This window comes from Amphibalanus amphitrite, unplaced genomic scaffold, assembly GCF_019059575.1.
Source record: "Amphibalanus amphitrite isolate SeventyFive unplaced genomic scaffold, NRLGWU_Aamphi_draft 001024F_arrow, whole genome shotgun sequence".
Classification (NCBI taxonomy): domain Eukaryota; kingdom Metazoa; phylum Arthropoda; class Thecostraca; order Balanomorpha; family Balanidae; genus Amphibalanus; species Amphibalanus amphitrite.
The window spans coordinates 1,513-27,463 of record NW_024882518.1 but is presented as its reverse complement, the minus strand read 5'-3'; the positions used below and the strand labels follow the sequence as shown (position 1 = coordinate 27,463).

At 50.9% G+C, this 25,951-nt stretch overlaps 2 protein-coding genes across 3 annotated transcripts in view; one reads left to right on the top strand and one right to left on the bottom strand.

Annotated features, from left to right (window-relative positions):
- LOC122369301 (dynein heavy chain, cytoplasmic-like) overlaps positions 1–22,594 on the bottom strand; it is a 45,648-nt gene extending 23,054 nt beyond the window's left edge. The window contains exons 1-39 of one of the 2 annotated variants that reach the window (XM_043343944.1): positions 22,504–22,594; positions 20,440–20,739; positions 19,923–20,022; positions 19,449–19,622; positions 19,050–19,176; positions 18,323–18,451; positions 17,759–17,945; positions 17,223–17,443; positions 16,769–16,890; positions 16,306–16,570; positions 15,837–16,021; positions 15,248–15,507; positions 14,806–15,044; positions 14,414–14,548; positions 13,845–14,047; positions 13,345–13,500; positions 12,890–13,007; positions 12,509–12,661; positions 11,973–12,089; positions 11,502–11,623; positions 11,037–11,220; positions 10,587–10,700; positions 10,060–10,276; positions 9,551–9,762; positions 9,003–9,197; positions 8,504–8,713; positions 7,991–8,137; positions 7,518–7,690; positions 7,108–7,275; positions 6,596–6,761; positions 5,176–5,361; positions 4,618–4,857; positions 3,951–4,313; positions 3,559–3,682; positions 3,106–3,343; positions 2,623–2,806; positions 2,174–2,320; positions 1,792–1,857; positions 1,399–1,431 (exon numbers count right to left, since the gene is read on the bottom strand). In XM_043343944.1, the coding sequence (XP_043199879.1) occupies positions 1,399–1,431; positions 1,792–1,857; positions 2,174–2,320; positions 2,623–2,806; positions 3,106–3,343; positions 3,559–3,682; positions 3,951–4,313; positions 4,618–4,857; positions 5,176–5,361; positions 6,596–6,761; positions 7,108–7,275; positions 7,518–7,690; positions 7,991–8,137; positions 8,504–8,713; positions 9,003–9,197; positions 9,551–9,762; positions 10,060–10,276; positions 10,587–10,700; positions 11,037–11,220; positions 11,502–11,623; positions 11,973–12,089; positions 12,509–12,661; positions 12,890–13,007; positions 13,345–13,500; positions 13,845–14,047; positions 14,414–14,548; positions 14,806–15,044; positions 15,248–15,507; positions 15,837–16,021; positions 16,306–16,570; positions 16,769–16,890; positions 17,223–17,443; positions 17,759–17,945; positions 18,323–18,451; positions 19,050–19,176; positions 19,449–19,622; positions 19,923–20,022; positions 20,440–20,683 (6,624 nt within the window). In that variant the 5' untranslated portion in view covers positions 20,684–20,739; positions 22,504–22,594. The remainder of the gene's footprint in view (positions 1–1,398; positions 1,432–1,791; positions 1,858–2,173; positions 2,321–2,622; positions 2,807–3,105; positions 3,344–3,558; positions 3,683–3,950; positions 4,314–4,617; positions 4,858–5,175; positions 5,362–6,595; positions 6,762–7,107; positions 7,276–7,517; positions 7,691–7,990; positions 8,138–8,503; positions 8,714–9,002; positions 9,198–9,550; positions 9,763–10,059; positions 10,277–10,586; positions 10,701–11,036; positions 11,221–11,501; positions 11,624–11,972; positions 12,090–12,508; positions 12,662–12,889; positions 13,008–13,344; positions 13,501–13,844; positions 14,048–14,413; positions 14,549–14,805; positions 15,045–15,247; positions 15,508–15,836; positions 16,022–16,305; positions 16,571–16,768; positions 16,891–17,222; positions 17,444–17,758; positions 17,946–18,322; positions 18,452–19,049; positions 19,177–19,448; positions 19,623–19,922; positions 20,023–20,439; positions 20,740–22,503) is intronic. The other variant, XM_043343945.1, reaches the window with a different exon arrangement.
- A 337-nt stretch (positions 22,595–22,931) lies between these two features.
- LOC122369306 (zinc finger CCCH domain-containing protein 14-like) lies at positions 22,932–25,240 on the top strand (the record flags this gene model as incomplete). Its single annotated transcript, XM_043343952.1, has 4 exons — positions 22,932–23,003; positions 23,750–23,873; positions 24,210–24,371; positions 24,584–25,240. Coding segments are annotated over exons 2-4 (901 nt in total), but the record flags the coding sequence as incomplete, so codon positions are not given.
- Between the last annotated feature and the right edge of the window lie 711 nt (positions 25,241–25,951).

Below are 25,951 nucleotides of genomic sequence, written 5' to 3'. Positions count from 1 at the left end.
AGACGAGTCACAACACCTGCACCGACACAAGGAGAGGTCAGGGCACGGGTCACAAGAGGTCACAGCACCCTGTAGGGGCACACAAAGAGCTCTCGGAGCAGGTCATGGGAGTGGTCACGGTGTCACTGAGATGCCCCAAAATGAGGAGCCCAAAAAGGAAGATTTTCACTCAAGAGGAACACCAGACGGGAGGGGGGAGGCAGGTCAGCGACAAAGCCGGTACTACGGGGTTGCGCTTCTCGTCGGGAACTCAGTGAGCCAAAGACTAATCTATGAATCACGTGTGGGGTCTTCGACCAGCACACGGCCTCCGCAGCACACCCCTGAGCATCAAACATTCAGACAGTTACACCACGATGATGTGGTTACCAGAGGGCACAAAGGCGACGATAGAGAGCGGTCGGTAAAGAGCAACGTTCAAAAAAATGCCTAGCGATCCGCGGAGATATCATCATTAAACATTTGATCAATAGAGAACAAATGTTGCCAATCCATTACAAAGAGAGCCACGACAACATAATGTACGGTCGCATTCAAAGATGTAGGAAGGTGATGCAAACACAAAATTGTCAAATTAGTAATCCGTGCACAACAATCTAACAAACAAATGTCAGAAAGGTCTTTAACAAGTCAGCTCATTCATAGCAAGCATCACACTCGTCTCGCAATCGCCTTCATTGAAGCATCACAGAAATCAAAGAAAACAGCACGGTTAAGTTTCAAACGTTGGTTTCAGCTGGTAGCCTAAGTTCCGCCACCGACACCATTTGAGGCACGTAGCATGGCATTGCTGGCGGGACGAGACGACGATTAGCATGCCAAACATCGAGCTTTTGGGCTGGCCAGTGTCCCAAAATCAACGCCGCTGAGCTAAGAATGACTGAGGTGAAGCATTTTTATTCCATACTTGAGTTCTATTCTAGCATCAAGATGTTCCTGCGTCGGTAAATTACGTCATGGTCTTCGGTCCAATGATTTTGTTTCTTCCTAAAAATTAACACTGTTTCGGGACACTGTCGAGAAGAGAGGCACAGTCCTGCCAGTGCCGAATTAGAAGCTAGATGGAAGCATCATCCGTTTTCCAGTTCCCTAGAACGCCGAGTAGCACAAACACGGAGAGAATATCTGCTGCTAGGGCAGTTATAGCAGCCAGTCCGTTACGGCAGCATGCCTGCTAGCACTCCGAGCTGCCTGGCTACTCAGTAATTGTAAGCAGGCTCTGTTAGAGGCCGCGTGCCAGGTGCTCCGCGACCGTCAACATGCGCGTTATCTCCGACCTCAGCCGCGGTATAGCGCGCTGGCTTAGGCGCACAGTTAGAGACGGCCCTGGCACTGCTGGAGGCATGTAAGCGGTTACGGAGAGGGCATGCGGCCGCCGCCGCCGTACGGGGCATTTACCTTGTCCAGCCATGTTTCGCCGGCATACGCCTGCTGCGTAGGACAATACAGATACGTCAGGGCACGTATGGGTCATAGGGACATCCGGGGACCCGCAAAAACTACACACAGTCCGCAGATTGTGTACCCACCGCGATAATCATCTGGTCTTACGTCATACCGCGTACGTGAGACCAGATGAAACCGCACCCTACAAATCTTTGATAACAGTCAGTATATGGTACAGGCACTGCTAAGAGCGACGGAAGTCGAGGCGGGACTACCTCTTTGACTGTTGTACGCGACTACAGCCGGTAGTTGAACCAGGCAGCTCTGAGCTGGGCGTAGATTCAAACACCTCCACATATTCAGCCCTAACACTGCCAGGCCGCTGGCGCTGCGCTCAGGTCTCACCTTTTCCACCCATCCGGCGCCGGCTTCCTCTCCCTCTCCGAACGACAGGTAATGTTCGGCGCACACCTGTGGATCAGAGACCAGCAGAACAGCGTTAGATGACGAAACCTGAGACAGGAACATAAACAATATTGCTTCAGAATATCGACCTATAAATCCCTTCATCACAGTGTTAGTTTCGGGCACCATCAGCCTGACCTTCATAGCCTTTCGTCGCAATGCAACCTAATCCTAAGATAGATTCAGCGAAATACTAAACCGCAATTCTGTTGCGCAAGTGGGTTAACGTCACGAACATTATCATCTCCCGTCCTCCCAATATCTTGTCTTGACGGGTAACTAACGAACCACTGGCCCACTCCCCGACCGTTCTATTACTGACCTGTCTGATGTGTTTTTTTAGCTCTCCCATGTCGGCGCGCTGGTACTCGATGCCAGGGAACACGTCCGAGAGCAGCGAAAACAGCAGCGGGATGTCCTCGGCCACCAGCTTGGGCACCATCGTCTCACACACCGACTGGATCAGGATCTGAACGAGGAAGGGACGTCAAATTAGCCACACGAAACATCATCGACACAGTGGTTGGATAATGATTGTTGGGCCGGCGCATAGTGTCAGACCGCTACAACAGAACACTTCTGATTGTGACATGAGGTCCTAGTAGTGACACTTATTCTTCATGCTCATGATATTTTCACATCACCCAGCCGTAGACTAGATCCAGCACTTAATCTCCCACGCCTCCGCGACAACCCCGCTAACAGTCTCCCAACTGGCGGCTGAAGCTCTCCATTCCCTTCCTCCCCATCTAACTACAACGCCAACCGTACCTCCTGCTCGGGCAGGTTCTCGGCGATGTTGGCCTCATCCACCGGCTGGTTGGCCGCCGCCAGGTTCTTCTTGATGAACGTGATACGGTCGCGCTTCACGGTACCCGCGCTGCCCAGGACCGACTTCAGCGCACGCAGACTGAAGTCGTAGTGCTTCTGGCGTGACAGCTGCTCGTCGCAGAGCCTGGGGGAAGGACGGAGGAGGAAACAGATGGTCATAGCGCAGTCTCGAATCGCCTGATAAGGACGGATACTGAATCATAAACGAATTACTGGCAACAGAAAACATGTGGAAGACACTCGCGGAATTATATATCAAAACGTGAAATAAGGTTTCATTCATCCATATATCTAGCTCGAGCTTCCTTTATCGTAGCTAAAAATCTGGACCCGCCATTCAATGCATTCGCCAGTCTCGGAAGTCAGTACTTAAATTCCATCATCCACGCAAACTTTCCCTTCCTCAATCACCGTCCCACGCACCTGAAGAAGGGCACGATCTTGTTGGCGAGTCGCTCGGCCGTCCTGTATCCCTGCGAGAAGAGGGTGACCTCAGCAATCAGACCGAGGTCGGGCCGCGTCATGGCCAGCGACCTGAACAGCTTCTTCAGGTTGTCGGGCAGGTTGGAGCGGCCCGCATAGCCGGGGTTCATTGTGATGAAGATGGCGATCTGGGGGTTGACGGTGGTCTGCCGGCCCACCAGCTCGATCGACTGCACCGCTGTGGGCGGAGCAGGGGGGATGGTCAGTGGGGGGGGGGAGGGAGGCACGGGCGGCAGCCGGATATCGTTAGCAGTGCAAACAACTGGATGGCGGACTGACGAACAAGCTAAGCAAAAGAAAAGATACATGTTTCCATGAAAATTTGGCATATCCATGGCACATCTGCCTTTACTAGTCCAGTAAAAATCCCGATCACTAGCATGGTTGGCTTACCTTTGTCTTTGGACTCTTCCTGCGCCTTGAGCGCCTCCTGGATGGTCTGAATCTGCTGCGACACCGCCGACAGCATGCGCTCCTCCAGACGGTTGAACTCGTCGAAACAGCCCCAGGCGCCCACCTAGAGCGGGAGCATCAGACTTGTCAGAGCGAGGGAATGCAATACAGGGAAAGTAGGGAAGGGCAAAAAAAGGGTTAGAGACTGGCGCTGCGCCACCCATAATTATGTTGAGCAAAATATAGCTTCAAAATTTTATGTTCCGTAACAAACAATTCGGTGCAGAGAGAAACATTCCATCCAAATCACGGTTATCCCCGTTCCCCTTCCTGCAATGTATTTCAGCAACCCAGTGCCCTAGCCCGCCCCTTCCCCCACCATCCTAACGTACCTGACACAGACCGAGCAGGATCCGACCCATGGCCTGCACGTCAAAGTTCTCGTCGCAGTTGAAGACGAGCACGAACTTGCCCAGCTGGTTTCCGAGAGCCTTCACCGACTCAGTCTTTCCCGTGCCGGCCGGACCGAAGGGCGACCCGCCCAGCTTGGCCTCGAGGGCCTGCGCCATTGTCAGGTAGCAGCGGTCCGTGAGGGGCGTCTGGACGAGTCGCTCCTGCACGCCGAGGTACTCGAAGCCGTACTGGAAGCGCGCGTTGGCCATGTGGATGCTGAGCTGTCGCAGCGGATCGGGCTGCTTGCCGTCCCAGTAGCAGCGCATACAGCGCAGCCATTCGAACGACTTGGGAGAGTCCACCTGGAGAGTGACAGGGGGAGGTAATTAACTGCCGGCGAGAGGGCGAGACCAGAAAATCTCCTTGGCGGTCACGCCAGAGACTGATGCATGACAATCATGGTGAGAAGTCGATGCAACTGTCTTGGAACACGAGCAAATGCAATGCTAGTCAAAAAGTCAGTCTTGAAGTAAACTCACCAACAAATATCGCAAAATAAGAGGCGAAACTGTCATGAAACTTTGTCAGTCATCAAGCAAATTTCGTCAGTTGTATCAGTCGATAATCAAAGCATCTTTCAACAAGTGAGGATAACATGGTACTCACCTTGCTCTTGACGAGCGCCCGAGTCACTGTGCGCTTGTGGACGAACTCGTTGATGAGGTGTTCGAGTTTGACGCGCCGCAGTGGCGGCTGGTCCTGCAGGACCGAGTCGGCCAGCATGGCCAGCATCTCCTCGACGCGCTGCAGGACGGCGGGCAGGGCGGCGGAGGGTGATCCGCCGCCCAGCGCCGCCTCCAGCTCCTCGGTCCACCAGATCTGCACGGCCAGCACCACCAGCTGGGCCTGCGGGGCGGGCGGCAGGGGGGGGGGGCGGTCAGCAGGGGCTCGCTTGGGGGGAGGTTAGAGCGTATCAACCAAGAGACTTTACGCACCCGTACGGTTAGCACGTTCGTTCTTTGTTTGAATCTCGAGCACCATAATGGGACAGACTCAGCTGACAATGTATATTCCCATCTGACAACCGACTTATAGATGGTAGGGAAGATATATTTTTTCTACAAATATCCACCATAAAACCTAACTGTTTGACGTTTGTATGTTACTTCTCACCACATCCCTAGTTCCTCCCCTCCTCAGCCCCTTCAGCCACCCGTAACGCACCTGGTACTGGTCGCACCACTCCATGAAGGCCCCGGTGGCGCCCTTCTCGGTCATCCAGGCGCGCAGTCCGACGATGGCCCTGCCCAGACCGGTGGCCAGGGTGTTCATCATGTGCCGCTCCACGGCGCTCAGCCACTCGTTGATCTTGGGGTGGTCGGCGATCACAATCGGCTTCTCGAAGATCAGCTGTAACGGAGAGAAGGGGGTTAGCGACGGGGCAGAGTTATGTCAAGGACACAAGGAATTGACCAAAGAGGCAAGAGCTGACCGAAGAATTCATGGGATTAACCTTTTTTGTGTCATTGCTACGCTTTGCAATGTTCTGAACAAATTACCTATATCATAAGCTATGAACTTGTTGAACGTTACAGCTGCAAGAAAATGGCGTCAAATACAGATAGAAGGCGCGGCAAATAACGTCCTTCCATTTTCTTATGGCTTCTGCATGGCCAAAGCACACGTGGCACACAGTAATCTAAAATCCAGCAGGACCGGCCTAGAGACTGGATGACTGAAAGCGAAATATGGTCATAAGAAGTCTCATCACGTTCACGCCACAAGCCAACATACAGCGACACCCTCAGGACGGAAGCAGCTGAAGCAACTGTGGAAAAGTAGCTCCAAAACCAAGCTAACGTAACTCGGCGGCGTTAACGGTACAAAGCCAGTGCAGACGAACGATTGCGAGTGAACCCTAAGCGATAAAAATGTGAGCCAAGCCGGCAAAAAGCACAGCGAGGCATATTGTGACGATGATGAGGTTGGACGACCGATTCCAAACGGATTCAGGCTAGGCTGGCCGACAGCCGACTAAAGCCGACTCAAGCCAGGCCGGCAGACAGTTGAGCCAAGTTTTAGCCAGACTGGTGAATAATCAAGCCAATATAAGCTAAGCAGGACGTGGACAGTGTGGCCGTTTCAAGCCAGGACATGGGGCCGATTGAAGCTGGGCTGGCGGACATGTGACAGCGGGTGCGGCAGATACCACCGCGTTGACTTACAATCTGGACGGAGACAGCGAGGGCCGGATGAAAAGAGCGCGGTCTCAGCACGGACCGAACAGTAACTGGCGCGCAGCACCGGCTCCATACAATCACAACTACCCCGTGTCCCAGGCTTTATTTTACCCGCCAGCGCAGCTCAACGAGCCTCGAAAGTTTGTAGGGGCAAACTTCAGCTACTAGGCGCAAGAGAAAGACTCAGGCAAATGCAATGGTAGTGTAAGGTAAGACGAAAAACGCATAAGGTGGTGCGCTTTAGACTTCCGATATCTTTTACAAGTGTTCTTTAAAATGGTCTAGCATCTCCCCAAATAGACAATCTAAACGCACCACACTCCCCACCAGCTTCACACCTTTTCTCCCTCACACACACGCCTCCCTTTGTCACTCCCCCCGCCGTCCCCCGTCCCCGCACCCACCTCCTCGCCCTCCTTGGAGGCCACGCCGCGGATCTCCGTGTTTTCCTCGTTCAGCAGGATGGCCGCGATGCCGGCGAACATCTTCTTAAAGTGCTTCTGCAGACGCGGGATGTTCTTGCTGTTGCCGATGATCTCCAGCAGATCCTCGTCACCCACGAAGTAGAACCTGACGAGAACCATCAAGGTCAGAGCGATCAGTGGCTCATTCGTACAACCTATTTCATGTTTGTAGATAAATAAATATGGGCAAGGAGAAACATGCTACATCGTGAGGTTGGAATTTGAATTGATTAACTTTACACTTTACGGAGACGACTGATAACACCTTGACAGTCATTATGGCTTAATATCGAATCCGTGGCCCCAATTAACCCATAAACGTTAAAAAGCGGCAGTCCTTCGCTTCTCTCTCACTGTGGTAGCCTGATACCAATTACCCTTTACTAGTCCAGTACCTTCCACCCCCGCTTTCATACCGCGGAAAGCGCCTGAATCACTTTCCCCTGTCTCACCTTGGGAAGCTGGAGCGCTCCCTCTCCAGGTACTCTCCGAGCGCCTTCTGGATCTTCCCCAGCAGGTCGGCCAGCCGCTCCAGGGAGCGCATCACGCCCTGGATGTTGAGCACGTCCAGTACCATCGGCGACTTGGACACCTTCTTCATCAGAGTCAGGAACTCGGTGCTGGAGAGAGAAAAGACTTCCGGCGTCAGATAAAGGAGAAGGGTGGAGGATCAACGCAGGAGCAGAGGATGGGGACCAGAACACCAGCGGCAGCGACTCGGTACAGAAGAACAGAGTTCAGCAATCAGATAGTCAGCGAAGGAGTCGAGAATGGTGATCAGAATGTCAACAATTACTGCAAGCGTTTTACGCACGAACCGACCTTACTAATCAAACACCATCGACACCGACCGCATCCTCACCTGATGCTGGCGAAGCGCGACGTCTCGACGGGCAGCAGCGTCTTGATGTCGGAGCTGCCGGAGAAGATGCCTTCCAGGTAGACCCAGCGGCGCTGCACCACGATCCAGACGTCGAACGTGGCGTCCACGCGGTTCAGCTTCTCCTCCCACGAGACGGCGTCCTCCTCAAACACCTGGCGACAACGGGATGGGTGATACTTTGAGGGTACACCGTAACCAGGATTTCAGTGATGCTACGGTCGGTGCATGTTCCTGTCACTTACGTGGTGAAGATGCTTGGTGAATTGCCACTTGGTGAATCTGTTTGCGATTTGTTGCATCACGGCCGTATTTGCAATGGTATGGAGAACTCAATCAAAAGCCAAATACCTCAAAAATTGTTTTCTATCAATGTCTAGAGCGCCTTCACGCCTAGTTTAAACGGTTGATCGGATAAATCAGCACCCAAACACAGCAGTGTCCGACTTCCATACCTTGTAGTAGGGCGACAGTTTCATGGCGGCCAGCGAGTTGATGTGCTCCTTGACCTTGGTGAAGAGGTCGTCCCAGCCGCGGATCAGCTTGCACTTGTTCTGGTAGTTGATGAGCTCCAGCTGATAGGTCTGCCAGCAGTCGCGCACCTGCAAACACGCGAGGAAATCGTCAGAGAAGAGGTACGGGGATGTGGGATCTGAGCGACGGTGGCTCAGGATCTGGGATAAGATTGGCGGTGTTCAACAGACAATTGATACCAGCTAGGAATCGAAAGCAAGCGACATGACAGAGTAGCTGCATCGTGTGTTTCAGTGGTGACGGTATGCAAAAATATCTTTCAAACAAACCAGACACGCGATGCGTCTTAGCCATCGCACAATCTTCCCTCTATTCTAATTACATATCATGCTATTTAGTAAGCAGTACCTATGTAACTGAATGGGACCACCCAGAATTACTCATGACTAACTCCGGACAGGTAAGTCTCAGTGTGACCGTCTATCCAAACTGACCTGCTTGAGGAACTCCTCCAGGGCCATCTCTCCCTGGGCGACCAGGATCACGTCCTTGACGACGTGTTCGTTCTTGAGCAGGTCCACGTCCCAGACCTGACCCAGGGTGAGCTCCGAGAGCACCCAGCGCACCCGGAGCTGGCGCTGCAGCTGCTTCCAGTGGCGCTCCTTCAGCGCGTCCGACTTCAGCTCCACGATCAACATGTTCACCTGAAAAACGGAGCGGATATATAGTGTGTTACCGGTGGACAACGGAGGTGTAGGCGAGAGAAGCAGACACATAAGAGCTGTAGAACATCACAATTTCTCGAAATGATAAAATTTGCATCAAATACAAACACAATGAAATGGAAAGCATACGTATAAAAAGGAAAAATTAGTACACATAAAAATACAAAGAGATACAAAGATGATGAGTTTGGACATTCATTTGAGGCCAGACGATTGAAAGCCAGATTGATGCGGCATAATTATTGTCACTCCAGGACTGCAGACGTACCTTGGCGTATCCCTGGAGCACCTTCTTGACGTACTCGTAGCTGCTGTACTGTCTCAGCCGGGTAGGCAGCTCCTTCAGCTGTGTGAGTAGCGCGTCCAGCTGCTGGCGCAGCTTCCTGGGCTGCACGCTCAGCCACGGCTTCTCCTTCATCTCGTCCAGCTGCTCCCAGATCTTGCTCAGCTCCGACCACACGCCCTGCGGAACGGGGCGGTGAAGGGAATGGTGAGAGCGAGGTTATACTCAGTTATATGTAAATACCTACCTACAGTAATAGTGCGGCTTCCACTAAAGTTATTGCTCAAACTTCATCCATTTATTATTGTCCGGCCGAACTGATCTTCAGAAATTTCGCTCTTTTATAAATCTACCAACAAACCAACCCAGGCCGACACTATTTCCTCACGATACATCCCTTCTAGACTTCTCTAATATTCCACCATGCAACTCTCTCATATTCTATCCCTTCCACCATATTAATACATCACAGTCAACTCTTTCCCATCCCACTCCCCGTTACCCTCCCCCTTCCACCCGTCCCTACCGCCCACCTTGAGGTCGTGCAGCTCCTCGAACGCCACGGCGAGCCGGTCGTCGGCGGCTGAGGCCACCACGTCACCGAGCTCCAGCGCTTCCTTGGCGCGGCTCACGTTGTCCCTCTCCTCTTTCAGTCGCTGAAGTCGCGCCTCGGACAGCTGCAGCTGCTGCAGCGCGTCGGCCGGCTTCAGGTGGCCCTCCACTGGCTTCTGCTTCTCCCACTCGTCTGGAGAGGGAAGGGTAGGGGAGGATTAGAGTTGATATTTGGTGCGGGTGGGGTGAGAGCTTTCACGACGTTGGGGCCAGAGGCCGCAATATTGTCGGGAAACAAAAAACGAGACCTAAAACATGCGCATTTAGAAAGGACCACACCATCGTTCAGAAACTACGAGAGATGACGGGATTCGATTGTCATCCGGACAACCTTCACCCCAAGGTCCTCCTTCAAACCATAACCAATTATTCTTATCGATCATGAACACTGGTCATTACGCTACTCTCCCCATGTCCCTCCCAAACTCACTGAGATAGTCGTTGGTGCGCGTCTCGACCACCTTGTCCTCGGCCACAATCTTCATCTGCAGGCTGGCCACCTGCGCCTGGATGCTCGAGTCCTTGCGCTTGATGATCTCGTTGAAGGCGCCCCACTCGCCCTCGATGTTGTCCACGTGGAGCCAGTTCTGCGGGAACTGGTAGCGGTGCCTCTCCAGGATCCGCTGACCGTCCTTGTACATCTCCACCTGGGGGAAGGCAGGGAGGTGGTGGGGTTATATGGTCCACACTGCGGCCAGATCGGCGAGCTACATCACAGTGAAGGGTCGAAATATGTATTAAAAAGGAAACAGGCGTAGACGTCAGCGAACAACAGTCAGCTATCTTATGGGCGGATCGCCGCCACATCGAGCAATGGCATTTACATACTTCCCGCGGTGATCAGTCTGCCATGACTTAGAATCCCCATCAATCAGTCTCCATAAGAAATATGGCATCTGCCAACTGCCAGCCAGCCGTCGTCGTTCTCCCTGCTGCCTTCGACGGCATATGTCTCACCTCCTTCTCCCACTGTTTCATCTGGCGTTTCAGCGACTGCACGTAGGTGATGAAGGTGACGGCGTCGGACGTGCTGGCCGCGTCGATACTCTGCAGCTCCATGTCGCCGCGAGACTGACGAGAAAAAGACGAAAAGATGAGTCAGTTGATGAGGTAAATGTATCAATGTAATAACACACGGTCAGTGTATCCGTCGAGGCTACGCAAGACAGGGTTAACCAGCCAAGAGGTTCTGAGCTGCTAGGCAACAATTAGTGATCAAGCTATTTAGTAAGCCCAATCAAACGACAAAGAAGCCTCCTCCCATTAAATACATTTTGGCCATCGGACCCTTGACTGATGACCTGCAGATTCCCTCTCACCCACTCACCCAGGGCTGAATTCATGTTCCACCGTTGCGTATCCTCACGATATCGAGCCCTACCCTTACTCTGAAGTCCCCGCCCTTACCTTGGAGACAGTGGCGTGGAACTTGCTCATGTGTCCGCCGAGCAGCGAGCCGAACTTGCTGAGCACGTCCTTGTGGATGGCGTCGTACTTCAGCGACACCTTGCTCTGCACCTTGCCGTAGTCGATGATGACCGGGCCGAACGAGCGGCGAGTCTCCGAGGTGTCGAACGTGGCCCGGCGCTTTCTGGGGGACGCGACAAGGGGGCAGCTCAGACACAGGGGTCAGGGAGGCGAGGCATTGGGGAGCGCAGACAGTAGGAACTCTACGCTAAAAGGCGTAATGCTGTAACTAATGAATGGAACAAAAAAGAATTAATTTAATTCAACGGGTATATTCTATAGCAAAGTCGTTTCTTCCATACATCCAGATTTTCTTCGTCATCTTTCCTGCATCCCCCTCCACCTTAACCCCTCTCTGCATCGTATATATCCCCTCCCACCCCCCACCCCCCTCGGCTTTCTCACTTCATCTCCTCGGCGCAGGCCATCCAGGCCCCGATGTCGTCACCCAGCCGACCGAAGATGAGGTCACTGTTCAGATCCCACAGCTTCTGGTACGACAGCCACTCGCCCACGTAGCTGTTGATCTGCGAGACAGAACGGGGGTTGTAAGTGACGGCCGTAACTGAACGAAACAAATCAACCACGAAAGTAATTCAACAGAACAAAGAACAGCATAAATATTACGGTCGTTGCCAGTTTCGGTCAAAACACTAATGAAGACATACGTGCATATACATATGTGCTATGAAGATTGCATAAAGCATAGTGGATATGATAAGGTGGCGATCAATGTACATATTTTGGATTTAATTGCTACGTTTATTTGCAATTCTAGGACTAGATATCTAGACTAGCTCAATTTACCTATCAGCGCAACATGTCGGAGCGTGTTCTATATTGGGTTGCCGTCATGAAGCATTCAATATTACGCACCTGTTTGAAGATGTTCTCCATTGCCTCGTAGGCGGCCGAGGTGACCGCCTTGAAATCTGGCATCTTCTTCAGCAGGCCCTTGTAGCTGGTCGGAGCGTCACTCTTGGTCACTCCCACCTAAAAAAGCGGGAACAGCGTGTAAACAGACTTACGGTGAAGTGGTGGCAGCATTGTGACGTAGTGGACTAAGGTTATTCAAACGGCCACTCGAGAACTTGACGGTTTTATCGAATACAAGTCAGAAATGACCGATACCGCCTCCATTACGTATATTGATGATTGGGTCCAGTGGAACTACAGCTGACCCGGCATCCTGAACTCAGTACATTCATGGCTGTGACCTAGCTTATATTAGTGCCAGCTGAATGCTGACCTGACTAGCCTATGGTCGCCTGAGATCAGGAGCTAGTTGGTTCTGCTTTCTTCGGCACTGTCATCTCTCATTGATCGGACATTGTTTATACGAATATTCTGCTATCCTATTTTCGCCTTGTCATCTCTCCTCTCCCCAGCTGCAGACGGAATGTCAGCCTCACCTGGTATCGGCTGGACTGGATGCGGCTCAGCGTGATGATGATGTTCTGCCAGGCGAACATCTGCTGCAGCATCTGGCTGCGCGCCTCCTGTACGGCCGGGTAGAGGTGCAGGTTGTTGTACGTGATGCGCAGCTCGTGGACGATCTCCGTGATCTGTCAGATGGGAGAGGGAGTGTCAGCGTGAGAGTAGCTACGGATGCATGGTAAAGAGACGTCAGGGCGAGGAAGAGCGCATTATTTTAAGCGCTAGTAATAGAGCTCGGGAGTACTATGAAGTCTGCCGCTGGTCAGCTGTTTACTCGAGGTTTTTGTCCCGTTTTTGACTCACCACTGGCTCTCCGCCCGGTTTGCGAAGTGTCCCCTGCCCAGTCTCAAACTTACCACCGGCTCTCCGCCCGGTTTGCTGACGGGCACCACGGGCTCCGTGTCCATGCTCGTGTCGACGTCCTCCTTCTTGCCCTCCAGCGCCGCCGTCCACGCCTTGATGCCCGCCTGCAGTCTGCGGGTAGACGCGGGACGCGCTTATCACTCCCGACAAGTGACAGCATAAATCATATTGAGTGACACTTCAAATACTGAGACGTTCACATACTTTGATGACGAAGAAATGTACAAAAATAGTGCTCACTTTAGCGAGTCAAAAACGTTTGTTGTGATGCCAAAGTTATAATTTACTTGACTTCATCGCCCCTACTTTTATAAGTCACGATAAGCAATCCTGACACTGGCGGAATGGGACATTCATCCTGGCCCCCACCAACCATATTCGTACAAACACACATTTGATCTGCACTCCTAGCCCACACTTCTCTCCCACCTCCAATAGTTCTACGCACCTGCTGGCGAGTCGCTCCTCGATGGCCTCGTCGAGCCGGGAGACCCAGGTGCCCAGGTTGCTGTACTGGTGCAGACTGAGGTCGTCGATGGCCTTCTGGATCTTGTTCAGGATGTCGGCGAACGTGGCGTGCGAGTACGGACACGACTCCAGCAGTCTGTCGGGACACGGTCACATAGGGATTATGCATCGCTAATTTATGTGGCGCGACCACTTATCCTGAATTATACGGCTGGAGTTAAGTTAACAGTCACTTAAAAAGAAAAAATAGTCCAAGTGGTTGAATATGATTACCTGATAAACAGTCTTAGATGAGCACTTTCATTGAATCCCATAAATAAAATTAGTTTACAAATATAAGTGTAAATTTTAAAAGCAAACAGCACCATAACCTAATTGAACAATTGAAATGGTTAGTCCCTATAAATCCAACAATTCCAAGAAAATCCATGCCGACACCCGAGAGCATCGCCTACAGCAGTGTCCAGCAGTTCCGCTTACCTGATGTCCATGTCGATCTGATCCTGGATGACCAGCAGGTCGTCCACCATCTCCTGGAAGTTGAAGGTGGCGTCGGCGAAGCGCTGCACGTACGGGTCCAGCTTGTAGGACTCCCAGACCAGCTGGGTGCCCTCGGCGATCAGAGACTGGGCGTCTCGCCGCAGGCCGGCCACCAGCAGCTGCACGCTCGGACGGTCGTCCATCTGAGGGCGGCGTTAGAGAGGGAGGTCAGACAGGGGTTAGAGAGTGGGTCAGATACAGGTCAGATCAGACAGCGGATAAGACAGCGGGTTAGACGTGTTGGTCAGAGGGGCAGGGCACACAGGGTGCCAGACAACCGGGTCAACAAACGAATCGTGGACTAATTGCTACAGACTAACGAGAGTTCGTAAAACACCAGCTAAGAACGAGAACGTCTACGACTTCCCAAAGCACGCCGATCAGGCTTCAATCCTCACCCGTGAAATTACAAGACGTTTAATATATCTTCTTGAACATCCCCTTCACACGCGATCCCAGTCCCAAACACCAGCCCCTCCCATTCAATACCATCCTTCCGCCGGCCTTACCTTCTCCAGAGTCCGCTCGTAGGTCCTGACGCTCTCGATGAGCGAGATGGCGAACGGGTAGAGCTGGTTGGCCGTGTGCGCCTTGTTGACGATGGCCAGTGGCACACGGAACCCAAGACACTTGAGGTTGCGCACCTGAGGACGAGCGGTAGAGCGTGTTAGAGGTGGGAAATAGGCGACAACGACACGGTAGGGAAGACTGTCATGATGGTGTAGAGACGACGATAGTGTGCAGCAACACGCTACCAAACTGATGACAACTATGTATTTCAGAAATGTGTTACCTACTCAAAATTCATTAATTTGTTCATTCACCGAAATCTAAAACAATAAACTCCACCTTCATACGAATTATATCCTTCCTCCACACAAGACAGCAGCGCCAGACCCACCTCCTTGCTCAGTGTGATGATCTCCGGCAGGAAGTTGACCTTCAGCTTGAGCAGGTTGCCCTTCCCGGAGCGACTGCGCTGCGTCTCGATCGTGAAGATGCGGCCCGACACGCCCAGGTTGCGCGCCTGCACCTTCTTGGCCCAGTCCTCGAAAATCTCGGCCGTGTTCAGCTTGACGCGGAAGCTGTCGCTGTCTCCCTTCAGTTTCTGTCCTTCGACGTGGTTCTCCCAGCCTTTGCCTGTTGAGTGCGAGACGCGGCAGTGAGCAAAGCATGGGGAAGGACAGTTGAGTCTGGGATGGCATGACAGGCTACAAATTTCGAATCAGACCTGCACCACTGCAGCAGCATTAACCAAGGCCTCACGAGTCCTGCCAACCCCAAACTCCGACTCAAGACTGAGTAAGCATTTCCCCGGTCCGAATCCACTCTCATTCACTCACCGAGCACATCTTCGACGCGTTTCATGTAGGTGCCGAGCTGTCTGTCGATCTGTTTGGCCCACAGAATGGACCCGGACACGGGCGGGATATCTCGCACCTGGCTCATGCGGCACGCCTTGCTGTGAGGGTACTGGACCTTGAACTTCTCGTGGAGCGACTCGATGTCCTCTTTGACGCGCGTGATGAGCTGCGTCTGGTACTCTCGAATCGCGCCGCGGATGTGAGGACGCACGAACAGCGCGTTGAACCGTGAGAAGATACTGATGGAGGGGAAAAATGTCAGTGGATACTTTTAAAATGGCACGCCAGAGCCAATAATGCAGGAAGCAGCGAGAGCGATAATAAAAGCAAGAAATGCAAGCAGTTCCAGCCCGAAAGAAACCTATATGATGGGTATTTGTTATAAGAACACGCTACACGGTGCTACTACCACTGATTTTACCCACATCACTTGCACTGTTTCACATATCGCTGAAAATTCGGACACACTTCACCTGTCCGTTGCACCGTAAAACCGGCACCACCCTCAGCAGCTGCATCGGTCCCCGTTCTGCCACGACCCCGGTCCGCCCCCGGCCCCGCCACTCACCGGAACATTTCGTTGGCGTTTTTGGCGGTGCCCAGCTGGTCTCGGAGTCGGGCCGTGATGCGCGCCTCGACGCGGTCGATGCGCTCATCGTACCGGCGCAGCGCCGCCTCCCACGCCTCGCTGCCCTCCTTACCGATGTCCAGGGAGTCCACGTCCTTCACCTGCTCGTAGGCCAGCTGAACCTCCTGTGGAAGGAAGGCAGGGATGTCTTATGTTCTTGAGCGATCTTGAACGACGTATCTCGTTGACGCCAATCGTTCCAAGAAATGACGATACGCATCAATTTTAAAACATTCACTCCCTGGTTCTAATTATATAAAATTGGTCATTCAACCCAACGTGATTATAAGTAGCGTATAAAAAGGTAATAACAAAACCACGTCATCCACCTAGCATGCACACAAACGTCTACTTATGCCTACAATTAATGAACTAACCACTAGCAACCCCGAATCCTTCTATTCCTTACCTCGATGGCGTTAGCGTCAGCTGCGTCCAGTGACATGGGCTGCGGCTGAGGCTCTCCGGTGCCGGCGCCGGCCGTAACCGCCGCCTGGTCGGCCGCAGAGGGGCGCTGCACGGCCGGGCGGAGCACTCGGACGATCACCGTTCGTAACTGCTCGTGCTGGCGGCGGAACTTGCGCATCTGCTCCATGCGCGCCTGGAGACGTTTGTGGGACGGCTGCACGCGCCACGTCATCTTCATGTGCTCCTGCTTTTTCTTCATCAGGTCGCTGATGGAAGCCGGGGTGTGTGTCAGCAAAGAGAGACTCCCGGTAATCAACGACATAAAAATATGGCGTGAGCTGGTGTTCGGGAAACCAGGAATAAATCGCCATGGCGTAAAGAGACTTGATGAAATGTATTTCTAAGTGTCATCGCAGTCCAAAAACCTCAACTTCTGTCTGAAAGTTGATTTCGACCATACCCACCGAAGTAGCCCCTGCAGTTTGTCGTACTCGTCGTCCCAACAGGTGAACACCTCGAAACACTGCGCCATGAGCTTCTCGAACTCGTCAAAGTTGACCTGCATCATGCGCCGGGTGCCCAGGATCTGCAGAAGAACAGGTGGTGGATGAATGCACTGCAGCAGCTGGTGGTATAACATGGATAAAACGCATGATGCCATTAATTTGACTACGCAGGTCGAGTTGCACAGCAGATATAAACAGGTTATGACGGCAATTATTAACGGTAGCACTTAGCACAAGTCTTGATCAAACCCAACGTCTCTAAAAACGTCATCAGGTTAGATCGTTAAAAATGACACGTGAAGAGTTAGATGTCAGCAAATATTTCACCACACCCATTCCTTTCCAGTTTCTACACCAACTATCCCGTCCCTTTACTCTCAAAGTCTCCAGTCGTCACTCCCCCGCCGCCCACCTTGAGCAGTTGGTTCATCAGGTCGCGGGAGATGGCCTCCACTAGTCGCAGCGCGCGCACCAGCGGGTACTTGGTGTTGCGGATCTTGCGCAGGTGGTGGAACACATTGCGCAGAGCCGTGCGCAGTCGGTCCAGCTCGGTCGAGGCGAGCAGCTCGTTCAGAGGGAAGTCCTTCATCAGAGGGTTGTAGTCGTTGACGGTGGCCAGCGCCTGCTTCAGTCCTGGGCACGGGGCAGTCCAGGTGCGAGTTATACGGCGGGAGAGGGTAGAGGGTGCAAAAAATGTCGTAGTCATGATAGTACCGAGCTGACTTAAGCAAAATAACTCGTCTCCCGGGCAAATAATGAAGGGATTAAAAAGACATTTTGCAGCAAGAAGCTACCGGGAAAAAAATACCATGAAAGGTATCGGTCGCCTCTTAATACTTCTAATAGCCTGTGTGACCCGTACTAACTACTTGATGAAGTCAACTAACACTGAAGTTTAAGACATTCCATCCTCATCCTATCCTCACAACCCCCGTCCGCCAGCCGTACCGGTGTCGGCGTCGAAGCTAATGGTGGCGTGGAAGCGTTTTCCGTGCCGGAGCACGTCCAGCGTGAGCGCCACCTCCAGGCTGTCGCGCTTCTCCTGAATGCGCAGCAGGGCCCGCTCCAGGTTCAGCCAGAAGCTGATCTCCTGCAGCGCCGTGCCCGAGGCAGGGTCACGGTCCAGACGGGTCACCTACAGGGCAGAGGTCAGGGTCAGTCGGATTAAATGCTCGCCTGACGGGCAAAGGTCGAGATAAGATTATGGAGTCAAATGGGATGTGAGCTACCTATTCAGGTGTGCCACGATTCATGATTGATCAATGATCATGCACTATTAGATTGCTACTTGCTAGCACTTCAGCAATCATCACAAAGTTCAGGTCGGGTACTTCACACTTGCCCGATGATTCTTCATGGCGTGGAAAATCTCCGTAATTTGCGCGTGCTTTAACAATGCGATACATCATCGTTGACAACCATTACAATACAATAAGGTGGAGGTCCGACAAACTACGCGTAAGCTGCATTGCTAAGTCCGTAAACATCTCGTAAACCGTCGGCACCGCGCACCTTCTGTATCTCCCTGATCCAGCGGTTGACGCCGTTCTGAAGCTGGTTGAAGAAGCTCGAGTCGTCCAGCTTCTCCCCAAAGTCCGCCACCTGCGGCTTGCGGCCCTCGTCGGCGCATTTCTTGATCACCTGTCGGAGAACGAGAAACGTTTGAGTGAGTTTGGATCGGACGTACCTATGCATTATACTAGTATTTCATACGGAAAATGCGCGGGCATTGAGCAAACTCAGCTTTCACCCCTGGCTCGGTAGTACGGTATCAGGGTGTCTGGTTACAGTTTATTGATCCACGGGCAAGACGTGGCCTGACGCGGTGAGAGCCACTGCCTCTGCGCTTTTTTCCGACGCTTGGCAGCTGTGACCGGTGGCGGTCGACGATCAATAGCTGAGCGTTGTGACGTAACCGTGGAGGTATGACAAGTGTTCTGCTTTCCCTGTCCGATTGTATGACGTCAGCTGTATTTCACCGCAGCTGTTGAGGGGTGTATTACCTGGGCCACGGCCGGGGTCGGGGTAAACTTGCTAGATAATCTCGGGAATGTCGATGGTTTTATGTCTCTGCAGTCTGCAGAGTGGTCTATTACCTGTGCCACGGCCGGGGTGAGCCTGCAGGGTGATCTCGGGAGTGTCAGTGGTATTATGTCTCTCTGTATTACCTGGGCCACGGCGGGGTGGACCTTCAGGGTGATCTCGGGAGTGTCAGTGGTACTATGTCTCTCTGTATTACCTGGGCCACGGCGGGATGGACCTGCAGGGTGATCTCAGGAATGTCGATGTTTTGCTGAAGGTGCAAAAGGCCCATCTCCAGCTCGGCAATCTTCTTCTCCACCGCCGGCGCCATCTTGTCGCCGTCCCTGTCACACGCAAAGAATGGGAGCCGGTGTCAGTCCACGGTTGCGTGTGTTGAACTCGAGCGCCGCATATTCCGACAGACCAAACATTCAAGGCATAGTGCAAGATTTTCCATTCATCCACACCACAAACGCACATAAAAAATCACAAGCTTCACTTTATCCTAGCGGTTCGGACAAGATCACCCTTTCAACGAGGAAAAGCGATATCCGTATTTCGCCCCCTCCCCCCCCCCGTATATTTCTGGCAACTCCAAGGATACCCTGTCACTCACCTGTCGCCCTTGCCGGACTCCTTGACGTACGACTTGAAGAACGGCGAGACGGCGCTACTGATGAGCGTGTGCAGCGTCTCGTACGGCGACCCCTCGTTCAGCGTGGTCATCAGCAGCTGGGAGGTGAGCGGCTTCTCGGCCTCCAGCACGGCGCCACGCTTCACCAGCACCAGGCTGAGGGAGGACAGAGTCAGGGTTTGTGACAGTTAACCTCGTCGGAGTGATGCTAGCAATGAGAAGGAAAGGTTTGAGTTCTGATAGTCAGAGTAAGATGGGATAGCGAGTCTTGACGTGCATGCGTTCATGAAAAATGCATTATGTAATATACATGCGGCATTTATATTCAATTTTGCGAGTTTCAGCGCAGTCTTTGTGAGATGTTAATGACCATATGCACTCACACACTCGCGATAATCACCGAGCAACCTGCCAATCGTCACTGCATGATCTCACCAGTTGCTCATCATAAATTACCTGTTCATCTTGGCATTGGTGAAGTGGACCTGATTGGAGATGAGGTACTGCACCAGGTCTCGCTCATCCTCCTCCTGGCCCTCGGACTCCTCGTCAGCATCTGAACGTGATAACAGCGTTTATGTAATCAGAATGGGAAAGCTACCTACCTACATTTATAGATAGCAAACTACATTACTGAATTAGGTTGGGTTAATGTGAGAAACCGATTCACGCCGTTTCCGCGCTCGCTTTCTGATCGCAATGCGACTACGGCTTGCAAGTTGGTGACAGTGGTCGAATTACGGGCCAGGTGGGAAATCTTGTCGTCTGTCCGAAATATGCAAGACAAACAGCTTTCGTATCCGAGCCATTGCAATAGTACAGGCTTAAACCATTAACCTAGACCAGCTCGGTTCTAATCGATCTCGCGACGAGGTTATTCTCCTTTTCCCAAAACACAAAATCTTACTCTAATCCCATGGTCTAGCCCAGCAGCCACGATTCTGCGTCTCACTGTCCGCAGTCCGCGACTCACCTTTGGAGGAGACGCGCTCAATGAGCAGAGAGCGCGTCTGCGGATCAGATATAAACTTCTTGATACACTCCACATTCAGACGATCGTCGAGCGCCTGCTGCAACGCGCGCGGCAGCGTCGGCGCCTCCTCCAGGAGGACGCCGGCGGCGCGGCGCACATGTTCACACACGAGCCCGACGTCGGCCAGCGCGACGGCGTCATCGGCGGCCATCTCGCCTCGGCTGTCGTCGGCCGAGTCGGTCATGGCGGCGGCGCTCCGTCGCCCCGCCCGAGCTCAGACTGACGGGCCGGCGGAAAACACTGTGGGGAGAAGCGGAGAGGGTGATGGTCACATTAGGTGACTTGTGAATTGTGATGGAGTGTAATGGGTGGTCAGGGGAAAGAGGAGACTAACAAATGAAAAGTTGGGCTCTGAATAGTCTGCTTGAACTTGCTACAGGATTATCCCATTAGTCAAGCAAAATGAGAATTGAGACTAATAGAATGTGAGAAGTTAACATGAATACACATGTATTGTGGTGCTAGTTAGCAGAGAAGCATTGACACTGTGCGCCTCAGGATCTTAAAACTGCACCCTGGAAATATGTGACAGAGACAAAGAACAAGTCCAGATGATGAGGGGGAGGGGACAACAAATGAATAACAAGGTAGTGCTGCGAATCATCAACTTAGGCAACTGTGGTAACTGGTACACCTAAGGAGAATGGCAGCAGCAGGGATGAACTGGCAGCCCAGCCAGAAGCTCAGTCAGTCTGCAAGTCAATAAGGCTTAAAACTAGGCTAAAACACTTTGATTCAGACCTTTGGCTTAAACACATTGATCCCCTGTGGGATTAAACTGACCAAATGCATCTATCTTTTCCATCAGTCTTTGTCTAGTTTCATATCACTAGCTTTGGCCAGTGGATCTCAATTCTGGATCCTAAGCTTCAATGCTTCAGCAGAAATAGAAAAACATGACTTTCATCACAAATATTTGAAAACTGAATTGGACAGTTAACTCAGCTTACTGCTTCTTCTCTCAGTTGGAACCAAAAAATTGTCGAATACTTAAGCCATATGTGAATTATTAATTCATGATAAAGTAAAACCAACTAATGATCTACATACCACTGATCTACAGTGGAGGGTACATGCATATGTCAACAAGCATTCTGCATTTCAGCCCAGATTTTAAATGTTTTCATTGAGCTGTTTTTGTTGGGACAAAAGCTGAATCAAAGATCAAGTCTGAACTACCTGGCATGGACACCTGCAGTCACTGTCTTCTGCATCTACCAATGCTTGATGACAGCAGAGTCCAGGCCTGCCACTCAACAGCCCATTATTTCAAAACCTGATGTGGTAAGGAAAGGAAAACTGCTGAATTTTCCACAAGGCTGGTAATGAGACTTGACCATGAAGATTTACATGACTTTGTTCACACAACAGAAAAGACGCAGCAAAGTTGTGCCTTAAAAGTAAAAACTAGCAGCGCTGTGCATTCCATGCATGCTTCGGTATATGTCAAGTTTAGGTCCTAACTACAATTGTGGCGCTGTTGATACGAATATAAAACAGCAAAAATTTTAGGTTTTAGGTTAGGTTAGGTTGTAGGTTTGTAGGTTTTAGGTTGTAGGTAGGTAGGTTTGTAGGTTAGGTTAGGTTAGGGTAGGTTTGTAGGTTGTAGGTTGGTAGGTTATAGGTAAGTAGGTAAGGTTAGGTCAGGTTTGATTATGTTTTTCCTTTTATTTGTGAGACATATGAGTATCATTTTTGGATTCAGGATGTCAAATAATGTAATATATGAAAAAATTATCAATGAACTCTTCTTAGGACTTAAACTTGACATTTACCCATGCTTCACTTCGTATCAAATATAACTGGTAGCCACTGATCAATATATAACAATCAGTGCTAGAAACGCACTACCGATTCGATCGATGACTCATCGAATCGCCCGGCCGGCACGGCCACGCCCCGGATCAACTGTCTCCTTTCAGCACAAAAAAGCTCAAAGAACCTCCTGAAATCTCGTTGTAATCAATTCAACAGTTTTCAATTCATTGCCGGTTCTCAACTGACCTGATAAGCTGTCAGAAAATAGCCGAAATGTTTCAAACATGGGCCATCTACGGATCACAAGAACCTCAACCCGCTCCAGCGGAGACGCAAATGGACGAAATGGAACTAATGGGAAATCAACAAGCCAAGGATGGAACAAATGGGCAAGAGCGCACAAATACTTCTGAGAAGAAATATGGTGATTTGACGTCATCGGTTAAAAATGGATTCCACTCTTTTGATGATACCTCTGCAAAACAATGAAAAATTAGCAATCAACACGTATTTTTTACATTTTTAAAACTTTCAGAAGGAATTTATAAAGTTACTGAACGAAAATAAAGTAGCTCTTTTTCCATTATTATTTATAGCTTATGACGTCATTTAAATGTTCAATCCACTTTGTACTCCTAAAGACGAAGTTCCCTTTCATGCGCCATTCTGAAGCTGCAAGTGCATATTCTTATAAACGTTCCAATATTTTTTATTTTTAGTTGGGCACGGTCGAAGAACGCATAAAGGTCAATTTTTATTGAAAATTCGTTTATTACAGCCATATTACAGCAACCTAGCACACTGATGGCTATGGGATAGCATTTTGTTACAACCTGCAAATCTGCTTTTTGGTTTTCCTTTTTTGATTTTTCCGGCAACTGAAAGCTATTTCACCTTGACGTAAAATTTACTCTTTACGCTAGAAAATACTATTCACTGATCATTTTAGCACTGTTTTTCCTTCTCTCCAAGTGTTCCGAGGGTTGTTCACCGGCCCTGTGTGCGGTCGGACCGCACACAGCCTCCAAACTCCGCCCACTGCGTCGCGACGTCCACCTTCCGTCACCGCACACAGCGACCGCCGGTCGGGACCGGCCACAGCGGACCGTCCACCGCACGCAGCCGTGACGTCAGAGCCGCCTATCCATTCCCTACCTCTACGCCTGCTGGACACACCGCACGCAGCAGTGTGCGGTGCCCGTGAACACCCCTCAGTTCTCCAAGTTGTTCAGACTTCAGAGTTGTTGTTTTTTTAAATTATGCATTGATCCATATTGTTAATTGTAGTTTGTACACAGTATACATATTTCAATGTGGGAGCTAGCTAATTTTATCAGTATGTTTGATGCTAACAATCAGCTCATTGATCGTTGCTGACATCACAGCTTAACTTCTCTTGCTAGTTCTCTTGTTAGTTATTTTGCTGAAGTATCCCTGAATTATTTCCTTTGGGTAATGTTCCAAAAACTTACATTCACCTTGCTTTTTATAGGTTTTTTTGCTGAACACAAGGAAACCATTGTTAAGTATCAAAATGGATTACCTTGGTGCTGAAATTAGTAAGAAGATCAAAAGTGCTATAAGGGCAAAGCTGGTGGAGCTTGGAGTTTATGTCGGTGAGTATTTTTACTCATATATTGGAGTGGATTAAATATTTAGGTACCATTCTGTGTCCTGCAGTCTGCATGATACTATACCTGAGACTTTTCTGCTTTTTAGGTATTCAAAAAGGTGTGGGAGTATCATGAAAAGTTAAGACCTAATGAATTGAATGTACAAGATCTAGAAGGCTTATGCTATTTGTTTGAGCAGCATTGCAGGTCAGGCTGATGTTTTGCTCTTGTTCCTGATGGCTAAATGTGTCATTACCTGCAAAAGGTAGGCCATCAGACAGTGAGATGTTGCTCTGATGTCCCCTGAGTAATGCATATGTCTCAATTTTTGTTTTCCAGATGATGAGTTGCCAGACTACATTATGGTGCTGGTGGCCAACAAGAAAACCAAGAGTCAGATGGAGCGTGACCTGACCCTCTTCCTGAGTGACCACACAGTAGCCTTTGTTCAGTGGCTTCAGGAAGTGCTGGACAAGCTACAGACCATCACACTGGCTAAAGGTAGGCCAATGTATTGAATCTCTGTATGTAACAGCAGTCATGTTTTACTCACTTTATTACCAATTTGAGACTTGACTAACAATTAGCATCAGCTAGCCTACATATCTAATAATTGACTAACCATAGGTATTAGGTGGTAGTAGTTCGCTTCTGATGTCATCCAGGCTCACTTGGATAAGAGGCACCTTTGTAATCAAATCATTCATTTTCAGACAAAGAAGAGGAAGAAAAGAGTGTCACTAAAAGTAGTTCAACCAAGGAGAGGGAGAAGAAAAGAAAATCATCAGAGGTAGGCTCAGAATCTGCCAAAAAGGTCAAATCAGATGATCCCAAGGAGAAGGATCGCAAACGCTCAAGTGGTGAATCTCACAAATCCAAAAAGGACAAGGAGAACAAGAATGCTGACAAGGAAAGTAAACATGTAGACAAGGAAAGCAAGCATGTAGACAAGGAAAGCAAACGCACAGGCAAAGAAAGCAAACACTCCGACAAAAGCACCAAGCACTCTGACGCGATCCCCGCCAAAAAGAAGGACGACTCGCGCAGCAAATCTCGCGAATCCCGCGAACGCCGCACGGCCGAGGAGAAGTCAACACGCGAGCGGGCCGCTCCTCCGGCGAAGGCGTCCGACTCCGGCAGCGGTGCGCGGTCGTCCCGCTCGTCTCAGTCCCTGGAGCGAGAGAGCGGGGCGGAGTGTCGCAGTCAGCGCCGCCGTGGCGCCCAGCAGGCTCCGGCGGACAGTAAGAAGCACCCGCGCGTCTCTGCGCCGGTGAAGCCCACCACTGCCACGGGCGCTACCGCTGCCGCAGCGTCACCACCGCCGGAGGAGGAGGAGGACCAGGATGTGCTCAATCTGAGCGCTGAGGAAGGTGGGTGTGTCATCTGTCGGCCAGACGGATGTGTTCATGTTGTAATGCTGCATGGAGTGTTACCATTTAAAGTTCGCCATTTTTATGCAATTGGTGTTTTATGACTTAAGAGTCATGTTACCTTTTCCTCAAGTTATAATGAATATGAAATAATATTTTCGGAGTTTCTTGAGTGATATATATTGAAAAATTGATAGCAAATATTTCGATACTCGTAGTGGTACCTTTTTCAATGCGAGTGATGCACAGTGCGAGCTTTGTTAAGCACAACAAAATAACACAATTCCCATGCAATGGGTGGAGCTGGGTCCTCCAGTGCAGATAAAATAACCTATACGATACCGCCTTCCTAAGAACTTATACAATATCACTGTCTATCACGGAATTCAAATTAAATATTTAGACAATCAGCGCTAATTTAATAAAAAGAGCGTCACTTCAGTTACAGGTAAGTCACACTTACACAAGGTGACCCCCCCCCCCCTCGCGTGTTCGTTCAGCGTGCCAACCATTATTTTTTTAGCACAATGTCCCATATTGGGCTCAGCTGGACGCCACCGCTGTCGAGATTCATTGACAGCGGTGGCTATCCGGAGCCGTTTATCAAGAGGGCTATGAGACGCCGTGACGCCAGCCAGACCGTACAGGGGGAAGCCGCCGCCAGAGACCAAGAAGCCTATGCGGCAGTGCCCTACGTCCCAGGTCTCAGCG